This window comes from Vigna radiata, chromosome 8, assembly GCF_000741045.1.
Source record: "Vigna radiata var. radiata cultivar VC1973A chromosome 8, Vradiata_ver6, whole genome shotgun sequence".
Classification (NCBI taxonomy): domain Eukaryota; kingdom Viridiplantae; phylum Streptophyta; class Magnoliopsida; order Fabales; family Fabaceae; genus Vigna; species Vigna radiata.
Window position 1 is genome coordinate 4,041,805 of NC_028358.1, and position 11,370 is coordinate 4,053,174.

Genomic DNA, 11,370 nt, shown 5'->3' on the forward strand with positions numbered 1-11,370 from the left:
TGTAAGATTAGATATTTATATATGGATTAACATAAATATATTTTTCTTAGTGTATAATTTGCTTTTATATCTAGGTAATGCATGTCAATAATCTCCAATACTTAAATTTCTTTTAATACTTGATTGGTCAATTCAATAACAAAATGAAATGCTTTAAGAATTTCATATATATGTTTTTCATTTCTGATTTCCCGATGAGATATTATATGTAGAAGTTAAAATATAATAGTAAAGTTAAAAACATACTCTAAAAAGTTGTGATATTGTGGAAAAGCAAGATACTTGCTAAACTCTTATGCAAAATATACTTAATATATTTCAAATTATATATTAATTAATGAGATCAAATTTCTGACAAACTCTATGATAATTATAACCATATATTGATAAAATGTGATAGAAATTCTATATCTTATAAAAGAGCACGAGTTAATAACTCTTATGACATTCAAGAACCTAAACAATATGACATGAATTGTAATTAGAACACGATTCTTTTAAGACTTTTAATAATATTTTGATTTGAACTACACTAAAAAAAACTGATTTTCAGTTTTTTTTTTGTGTGTATATATATATATATATATATATATATATATATATATATATATTGAAAATTTAGGTATGACGAATTTCTTTTTGGATTTGCCGTGATCCATTTGTTTGTGTTACAAAAGCATTAGCTGTTTCATCTTGTGACTTGTGTAATTACAGCAGCATCTTTCCCACGTGATACCTGGACAATGCAACAATCACAACAACATTGATATTTGACAAGTACAAGATAATAGTAGTTCTAAGATAATCGATATATATATATATATATATATATATATATATATATATATATATCAGTAATTTTATAATTCTATAATTATTTTATTTATTTATTATTTTTGAAATGAAAACTTATGAAAACAAATAGGTACACTTCTCACTATATTTAATCTCATGTTCTTTTATTTTCCTTCCACTGCATGACACACCCTTAATTCCAGTTATATATACACTAAAAAAACCTCATGAAATATGAAAGTGATTTTTAAAAAGTAATAATTGACATTATTTATGTGAGAGAGAAGAGTCATACATGATCTGGAGAATAATTAATGGTATGAATTAAAAAAATAAATGTTTACAACGAAAAAGCTTTTTAAGATAGATTAATATTGTTCCTACGTAATCAAAAAGTTTTAAATAGCTTTAATAAAGAGTATAAAGTGAGGGTAGAACTTATACCTATTCTCCTTTTTCTAACCAACTGGGTCACATTTTAAAGAAAAATAAATAATCTTTAAAGTACTGATTGAACATAAAATGACTGAATAATAATTTACATAAACAATAATTCAAATATAATGATTGATTTTACTAATGCTAGATTGAAATGGAATATGGACAATATTAAGAGACACTAACATCAATCGTTAAATATTAAAAAAGTGACACACCTACAACTCATCAAATAGTAATTTATTCTCTTCTCTTAATATATAACAAAACAAAAATAATATATAATATTGTTACCCATTGTGTAGGCTTGTTGCAGGCCACTAAACTTGTTTCACATGCAAAAAGATTGATTCAGGATCCAATTATACTGTTTCATATATTGAATTGCCCAATAAAATAAGCCAATTAATTTATTCCTACACGTAATTCACCTAACCTTTGTTTTTTTCTTGTTTCTCCCTTTCAGGTCCCTGTCATAAACATTTACTACATTATAAACTCGATAAACTGAATTACCCATAAGCAGAAAAGTTTATATATATGATCAGAAATTAAATCACATCTTTTAATCTTTATATATATACATATGGACATAATTGAAAAAAAAAATATAGCAAACAAGTGAGATCAACCTAAACAATACATCAATCTTAATCCGAACCTAATTTTGTTTCCTTAAACTATTTCAAACAACAAAGTCTTGTGACAATTCTCTCTGTTTTTTTTTTTTTTTTTTGTCAACAATCTTCACATCATATTCTCAATAGAAAAATACTAAGTTCAGGTCCTCCATTACCATCGGGATTCAACATGTAAAACGCCTCCGAGTCACGACTCCCTACAACTCGTTCAAACCGTGCCCTCATGTACATCAACTCGCCCTCCGACCCACCGCCGCCGCCGCTACCTTTTCCGTCTTCCAGAAGAGGGATCACGCCGGCGCCGACGGACACGCTCTGGACGGTAGTCAGCACGTGCCAGTCGAGGTCCCCGCACGTGCGGGACACTGCATAGCCGCAGTTCCTGCCGTTGCAGTACATGGTCCAGGAAGGCTCCTGAAAGAGTCTCTTGTGGTGTTGGCGACCACCATTGGTGGCGGCTGAGAACGACGACACTTTCTGGCACTCGAGCGCCAGACGCACGAGACCAGAGGACATCTCCTTGACCAGGGAGGAGGTGGACATGGCGAGTTCAACGAGGAGGAGGGGCTCGGCGCGGGGATGGAGCTGCACGGCGAAGGAGATGTGGCCGCGACGGTGGCCGAAGAGGGTTCCAGTGACTTTCCGGCCGAGAGAGGGGGTGATGGAGAGGTGCGGGGGGATGGAGAGCCACTTGCATGTGGGGATCATCGTGGGGAACGTGAAGATGTTGAGGAAGGAACGTATGAGGGAGGATAACTTGTTTTGTGGCGTTAGTTTCTGCCCTTTTTGTTGCTGCTGCTGATGGTAGAAGGTGGAGACCGAGGGCGATGATCCTCGTCCCACGAGGAGTTTGTCGGAGACATCCTCGGATTCGAAGGCGCGGGAGTGAGAGAGGGTGGAAGGTAGGATTCTTCGGGTGTTTCGTGTGGTGGCTGTGCATGCACTCGAGCTTCTTTGGAAGATTTGTTGTTGGTGTTGATTTTGATGGTGGTGTTTCATGCTGTGTTATTGATGGGGTTTTTGAGTGAATGAAGGATTGTAAATAAAGATTGAATTTTTGGAAGAAGAAGAAGAAGAAGAAGAAGAAGAAAGAGAGGGACCGACAAGGTGATTATGGTGTTGGGAGAGGGGAGGAATATAAAGGGAGGGTGTGGAGGGTTGTGGTTGCGATGATCATAATTTGTTTTACTTTTGTATTGGGAATGGTCCTACACTTCTAACAACAACCATCATCTTTATGTTGCTTAATCATAATATCACTCTCCTATTATACCATCTAAATCCAACTTATAACGTTGTTATATCTCATTAATTTACTCCACTAATTAACACTTTTAACATTACACATGATGTTGATGTTTAATTTAATGACCTAGAAAAAGTCTAAAATATTAACCTTCATCCGTGGGTCCTTCTTGCCTTCTTTATCACACACACACACACACTAGCTACTACTACATTAGTAATTTTGCAAAACTTGTTTTACTTTTTACAAATTAGCTAAATTGGGAAGAAAAGAGAAAAATTGAAAATATCATAAGTAGGGTTGATGTATATATTCTTGACTTGATTTTGACATAGAAACTCTATTTATGGGATGCATTAAGAATCCAAAGAAATTAGGGAAAAGAGTCTTTGCAAAAGTGGTTAGATTTAAATAGAATCTACTTGAACACATAAAAAATCTCTAATAAAAGTAATGATTTTATGAAGTGATAATATGTAATATTGAAAAGACTAATAGTTAAAAATAAATAGAAACTTAATTTAAAAAAAAAAAAAGTGTTAAATAGTTGTGAGAAGGAAGAAAAGGAATAATTTAGCCTTAGGAAAGAATGTGGGAAATCTTTGTATGTAAGAAGATGTTGTTGAAATGCAGAAAAATAAAGAATTGAGAAGATCTAATATATGAGCTGTTTTTGATTTATTAGGTGATTAAAGTTTTGTTTATTTGTATGATTTTGTGTTGACCGTTGGATTAAAATGATGGAGAGATATGATAATTATGGTGGAAACATGCGTGATATGGGGACCTGCATGAAGTCTAAAAGTAAATAAATAAAAGTATGAAAACTCAGAGACACATTCGTGAGACATGCACATTGATTTGATGTCTGTGTTGTATATGTATATTATCTGCAAACACGCGCAACAAAAGTTGCAAAAATATGCCTAATTAAACTATAATCCTTGATTAAGAAGCGATTTTGTCTACTAATTAATTAACTTTATGACAAACCTTCTAATCTAATAATAAGCTATAAACATTTGAGTACCTTCTTGCACATTCGTGTGACCTAACTAAGATATCAAAACTTGCTTCATATTTTTTAGCTCATGGAATGAATCAATTCCACACACAACGTACACTATTTAATAATCATTTATCCTTTTTGCAATCATATTATTAAATTTATCCATTTCTTTCTTGCAAAATGTATATATTCACTAAGATGGGTTATGCATTATAGACTGAATCTTTTTATATTTATAATATTTAGAGGTTTATATGGCTTGACTAAACTTTGGTCAAATCTATTTCACTAAGATCCTTCAGCACGAAATATTTTAATTTGCAATTGTTTAACATAAGTATAAGAAGATTTAAGAACTAATTCACTCATAAAATTATTTCTATTTGAAAGAAAATTCTTATTTTTAATAATGATGAATATCCAACAATTGTACATTTAATAATTAGAGGACAATTTTTTTAGTAAATGTATAAAGAGTAAATTACTGGTTTATTTACGTAACACGTTTACTTTTTTTTTTTTCTGAAATACCATTAATTAAATTATTGTCCGTAACACTTCTAAAAATTATAATGATAACTTTTTTTTACTCAGACAAAATAATAACTAAAATTACATATTAAAGTTTTAAAAAATAAAATTATAATTTTCTCTTAATAGAGTGTTGAGGAATCTAAATATAAGTTTAAGTTATATTTGCTATAAATAAAAAAATTAAACACTTTATATAAGAATCATAAATTCAATAGAACTCGTAAATTCATTGCTTTAAAATTTTTTAAATGAAGATGGTCTATTCATTTATATGCTTAGTTTCATTATTATTAAATGGTGTTATAATCTAAAGTTCATTCATTGATTATTAACTTTCAAATAAGCTGATTGTGATATAATAAAAAATAATTTCCCTCAAAATAATGTAATAGTATAAAAAAAAATCATCTTTAATAAAGAGTCCCATAAACCCACGCAAAGATCAAATAAAACAAGTAAAAAAAATAAGTGATTAAAAAAAATTATCTTGATGAGTAGTCCAAAAATTGAAACCAAATTTACGTGCATTCAAGATTTTCAACGTTCTATGGTTATTATGAAAAAAATGTTAAATATGTTTTTATTTTTAATTTTTAGTAAAAATTAGAATTAGTGTCTCTAAACTTTGACTCAATTTAGTTTTTTTAACTTTAAAAATATATTAACTTAGTCTTTTAATCAAATTTTGATAAATTTATTTGACATTTCAAATTTATTTTATAATAATACTTGATTTGTTTATATTTTTTAACATATTTTTTTTCTATATTAATTAAGAAATACATTTAAAATCTTAAATAAACTTAAAAAAATTAATTAAAAGAATTAAATTCATATAGTTTTAAAAATAAGAAACTAAATTTGTCCAAAACTTAAAAAAAGATTAATTCTAATTTTCAATAAAATTAAGATAAAAACATATTTGATCTATTAAAAGTAAAAAATAATATATACGAATAACTTAATTAAAGAGTAATAATAAAAAAATAATTAAAAGAAATATATTAGGGGGGAGAGAGAAGGAGATATAGGAAATGAGCATTTTGAAATGGAGGCGCGTGCTGGTGCCACCCTAGAAAGTGGGGAATATATTAGAAAATTGCATGACACGAGGCTGACGATCATCATAAGCTCAGGTCAATCACAATTATGCTGTTTCACTCAAACCCACTTTCTCCCACCCTTTTCCAAATCTAAATTAATTAACTATAATAATATCAAATTAATTATATTTACAATTAAATAAAAAAATTTTAAAAATAAAAAACATTTCATAGAATCAAATTCTTTTACAACAACTCACTCGAAAATATTTAAATTTAAATTAATTTTAAAAATAATTATATCTTTCACGTTCTCCAATTTTTATATTTCTCTGAATATCTGATATAATATTTGAATTAATGATTGATTGCTTTCATCATTGAGTGGGCATGTAAAAGAAAATTTGAGTTAATTATGATTTTGGACGGTTCCAAAGTCAGGATTATGCCTCCAAGATCCATTGGATCGGTTAACAAACCATTTTAATATAAGAAATCATAGAAAAGTGTTTATGTCATTCGACAAGGGTAGGTTACATTAAAATAGCTTTTGCTTATTAAAATATATAAGCCTTAATTATATTTTTTTCTTTAAAAAATAATAATATTTTTGATATACTGGTGTTTATAATTATTATTATTAATTTTAAAAAATTTTAAATCAATCACAAAATAATAAATAAATAATATTAAAATATTTTAAAAAAATAATATGAAAGATCGTTACTTTTTGGTTTAAACCCTTTTTTATTCCTTAAGTTAAGTTTTGATGTTCAGTTTAGTCTCCGCTTCTAAAAATGTCAACCTTTAGTCCATATGATATGAAGAATGTATCAAATGAACAATAAATCACAAGTTTTCATACTTAGGTATCCAATATTTTGTGATTGGTTAACGGAAGGTGTTATGAACAACAAATCACTTAATAAAAAATACGTATCCAATATTTTTTGATTTGTTAACGGGAGGTGTTATGAATAACAAATCACTTAATGAAAAATTCGTGATTTATGTCATGAGGACTGATTTGATACATTTTTCATATCATAGGAAATAAAACTTGACAGAGACTAAACTGAACATCAAAATTTAACTTAGCGACTAAAAAGTTTAAACCTTATTTTTTTAAAAAATATAATCCGTATAAGAAATTGCAACGTCTACGACATAAAAGGACCCACCTTTTTCACATGTGGTTCCTATGAATCCACCCAATGTTTGAAATTTTATTTTTATTTGTCTGAAATGACACTTATGGTAAGAGTTTCATGTTTTACGTAGGTATGTCCCAATGAGAACAGATAAAAAAAAATTATCTTCTTTTATTATACTTTTAGACTTAAACTACTTTTAGATCGTACAGGTTTTTTTTTTTTTTAATAAAATTGTATTAAGAGAAATAATATGTTATTATTGTTGTAATTATGTATATTTGAAGATAATAATATATTTAGATTTTGGTAATATTGAGCATATAAAATTATTAATGAAGAGTATCTTCATAATACTAGAAATAGTAGTACTATATTATACTAATAATAATATTATTAGTATAAGAATAGTACTAATAATAATATTAGTAATAGTAAAAGTAATATTATAGTGCTTAAATATATTTATATTTAAAATAGATAAGTTTATTAAAAATTTCAAAACTTAATTAATATAAGAAAAATATGTTTAGATATTATTTATTATTATATTATTATTTATTTTATGTTTGTTGAAAATTTATTTTATTATTTTATATTACCAAAGTTTTTATTCAAAGATTAAATTGGAAGGAGACACTTAAAATGATTTAATAAAGAAGTTAAGTATGAAAAATGAAGGCCATTAAATTTAAAAATAGTATTTTCAAAAAAAGAAGTTAAATAAGAAAGATGAAGGCAATTAAAATTAAAATAGTTTTTTAAAAACTGAAAATAAAGTAATCATTATAAATTAAAGCTCATTTCATCATAAAATAATTCATTCAGACACAATCACCTAGGTTTTAGTTTTCAAGACGAGAAAATGAAAAATCTAAAAATATTTAAATTATGGATAAGTACAAGTTTAGACTTATCGATCACTTAGAGCAAAAATTTATTTGCACAAAAACAATGTTAACACTAACTATTAGTGTACGATATCAGTATCAAGTCAAAATGTATTAATCTAAATGTGAGGTTTTTGTTCATTGTACTTTAGACATATAACACAAATGTCAATCCAACACTAATTAAGACAAATGGATTTATTCTGATAAATTGAACCTTGCACTTAATTTTGATAACTTGAACCTTATACTAAGATGAACAAATTTATTTTAATTAAATCAAACATCACATTAAGACGAACATATTTATTCTGATAAATTAAACTCACAATAAAAACTAATGGATTTAATCCAATAAATTAATAATCTTAACACAAAAACTAACTCCACACTAAAATGAATAAACTAAATTCAATACATGTTAACTTCACTTCATGTAGGAAGGTTTTATTTGTTTACATAGTAAAAGTGAAAGATCAAGTGTATAAGGAAAATAGTAATTAGAAGTTCACATCATGTTAACAAATTAATAATTTTTTTTTGAAAATAATCATTTAAAGTGTAACGGCCCATATTATATAGGATAAACTATATAAAAGAGTAATCCACAATTATAATATTAAAGAACAGTTAAGGATATGTAGATAAAGTTTTAAGTTTACAGTTATGGTCATAATTTAAAACTTTAGAGACAATAAAGTATTTCAAAATACACCAAACTACTTTGAGTCTTAACTAGGCTAAGCAGTGACATCATCTCTCTCCAAGACCTGCTCTAGGGACACCTCATCAATCTCTACTCACATCCAAGTGGATGATCATTGCAAAATAAAACACAACACATAACAACACACACAACAAGTAGAAAGGGTGAGCTAGATATACAAAAATCATGTTATAACAATCACACATATTATGCAAGTTAAATTCAAATACACTAGATTACATAACATAACTTGTACACTATTAAATTTGACTCGTCCGGACTTAAAATGTTTGTCGAGCTATGGCAGGTCATGCACTTGTGGTGGCTTCTACTGCTTTGCAAAGTCGTTGCCAATAGGTTTCACCCTACCACAGTCACGAGGTTAGTCTGTACCACGCTTTGGAGCATACTGGAAGCCTCCAAGACTAAGACCTTGCTACTCCTCATGACATGAATCAAACCTCTCTATGTGAGAAGAAAGACCATTGGAGTTTCAGGATAACTCCTAAGACTGAGCTACCATGTAAATCATTCTAAAACACACTAAGGGCACCACCATGGATCCTCTCCTTGAGGATCATGGAATTACGTCCAAGAACCACACTTGTTACATTCAAGACCGATCATAACCTTTAGGATCATATACTTGCAGTTTAACAACATCACAACAATCATATTTTGCATTTAAATCATCACACATACTTAATTCAAACCAAAACAAATAGCTAAAGAGTAAATTGGACTCAGAGGATTCGCTCAATACACCCCAGTCACAAGGCGAGATAGGAATTTCTCGCACAGCGCACTCTCACTCGCAAGGCGAATTAGCTTGTAGAGGTACCAGACCTCTGGTCTCTCGCATAGTGCACCTAGGTCGCTATGCAAGAGCTTGGACAGAGACCACCCCTCCCAAAGACTCGCTATGCACCTCCAATCATTCGCATAGTGCACCAGCTCGCACAGCGAATGACTTAAACAGAGAGCACTCTCTATAGGAACTCGTTATGCGAGACCATTCGCATAGCGAGTCTGCATAATCTACAGAACGCAAGTTCTGTAGAATTATGCACCTACATACCCTCTTACCATATCTAGGCCTTTTCCCCAATTTCTAACACCTATATTTCATGTTTTATACCTAATTAAACTTGTCTAGATGTTCCTAAACCTTCCTATTAAAATTCTAAAGTGGTTACAACTCAACTTTTATTCCAAAACATCAATTTCCACAAATCAAATTCTGTTTGCACCTATTTTGACTACTTTGGCGACTCAAACAGGTCACAATACACTTGCCAAGACTGCCCCCAACAGACCCCAATAGTCCTTAACCTCTAACTCTTAAAATCATTACCCCACTTCATCTATAATGACCTAAAACACTATTAAAACACTAGGTCTTCTAACCAATCAATATCACCACAAATTTCTCATCCCAAACACATTCAACATGTACAATTTCAGCAATCAAGCTCATCCAAACAGTTCACAAGCATCACATTACAGATTCACAGATTTTACATTTTAGTCATGTTACTCTGTTTCTACAAACTCAGAAAATATACCAAATAGCACACATATACCTCATGCAACCCATTTAAAAGAAAGTATTCTAGCTCTCCTTACCTTAAATTCACAACACAGCTCACCGGAACGCCCCAAATAGTACCCCACACCGCGATGAACTCAATAGGACCTACAAACCACCAAATTGGTGATAGAAACTGCTCTTAGAGCTAGAATTGACAGAGAAAATGAAGAGAGGGAACAAATTTCACATGCAACCAGCTAAGATTGCATGTTACAAGCTTAAGAACAACGGAGAAAGGGGATAATTGCTTACCAGCTAGAATCGCGAATTAATGACTTGGGCCTCCAGACCAGTCATGGACCAACAAGATCTTAAAACTGACAAAGACGGACAAGTTCTTTTCCTTCGTTTTGAGTGGAAGCCAGAAGCCCAATCAGCTGCTCCAGTTTGGGTCAAACCAACACAAGGAGAAGGGTAGAAATGTCCAAGAAATAGAAGAATAAAGTTGTTGCACCCCTCCACCTCCCATTTTACTAAGCCCACCATGGTCATTTCTTTCACATTTAAGCACATGTATCTTAGGAATTTCTTGCATCTTCTGCATTTTTCGCACACTTTCAATACTTTGCCACGTGGATTGTGATCCACTTCATACGGGATTCATCTCCACCGCATACAGCTAGGAGGATTTGCTATAAATCCACCATAGCACCCTTGTAAAATCACTTTTGGATTTATGAAAGATTGTTTTCTGCTGTTGAATTTTCCAACGACTACACTCTGCCTGAAAGTCACTTCAAATGAGCTTTTCCATTCGTCACCTAGCTTCCTTCCAGAGTGAAGTCGTCTGAGCTAGTGCACCATTCACCGAGAGCTCCTCAACCATCCATCAACTTCGTTTCATATCTTCAACATGCGATGACATTGTGTCACAACGTTTCCACTGCTGCCACCGTTTCACAAACGCGTTCTTTGCTGCTTGCCATTTCACTGACGATCTGGATGAGGCATCACGAATGCAATCGGTCGGTTGTATAGCTCTCTACACCGTGGACGTCTGGACACCTCCTTATTACAATTCCAACAACTCAGTGGGAAGAAATGGTAGAGAGAAGGAGAAGAACTTGAAATACTGAACCCTAGAGAGATAGAAGAAATAAACTAATGAACTAGGTTGTTCTGGAAAAATCTAATTCTATTAGTCTAATACACTAATCCACTCTTTAAACCCATTTCATTTTCCAGGTTCTCACATAAAGTGCAACTTAGAAAGAAATACTCCCTGTTTCGGTATAAATTTTGGGACCGAAGGACTAACCTGGGTGACGTCGTCTTCTGTCTTTCTGTCCGTTTCTTCTGGATCTCGACCGCACGCTCTTGTGTTGA

General features: G+C 30.9%; 1 protein-coding gene across 1 annotated transcript; it reads right to left on the bottom strand.

The window, feature by feature from the left end:
* Positions 1 to 1,774: 1,774 nt before the first annotated feature.
* Positions 1,775 to 3,131, bottom strand: LOC106771387 (protein MIZU-KUSSEI 1). Its single transcript, XM_014657359.2, has one exon. The coding sequence runs from the start codon at positions 2,871 to 2,873 to the stop codon at positions 1,986 to 1,988; it is 888 nt and encodes a 295-aa protein (XP_014512845.1). The 5' UTR covers positions 2,874 to 3,131; the 3' UTR covers positions 1,775 to 1,985.
* Between the last annotated feature and the right edge of the window lie 8,239 nt (positions 3,132 to 11,370).

Bases quoted from the DNA above. Each gene is read 5' to 3' on its own strand.
- LOC106771387 (XM_014657359.2), bottom strand. From the start codon at position 2,873: ATGAAACACCACCATCAAAATCAACACCAACAACAAATCTTCCAAAGA.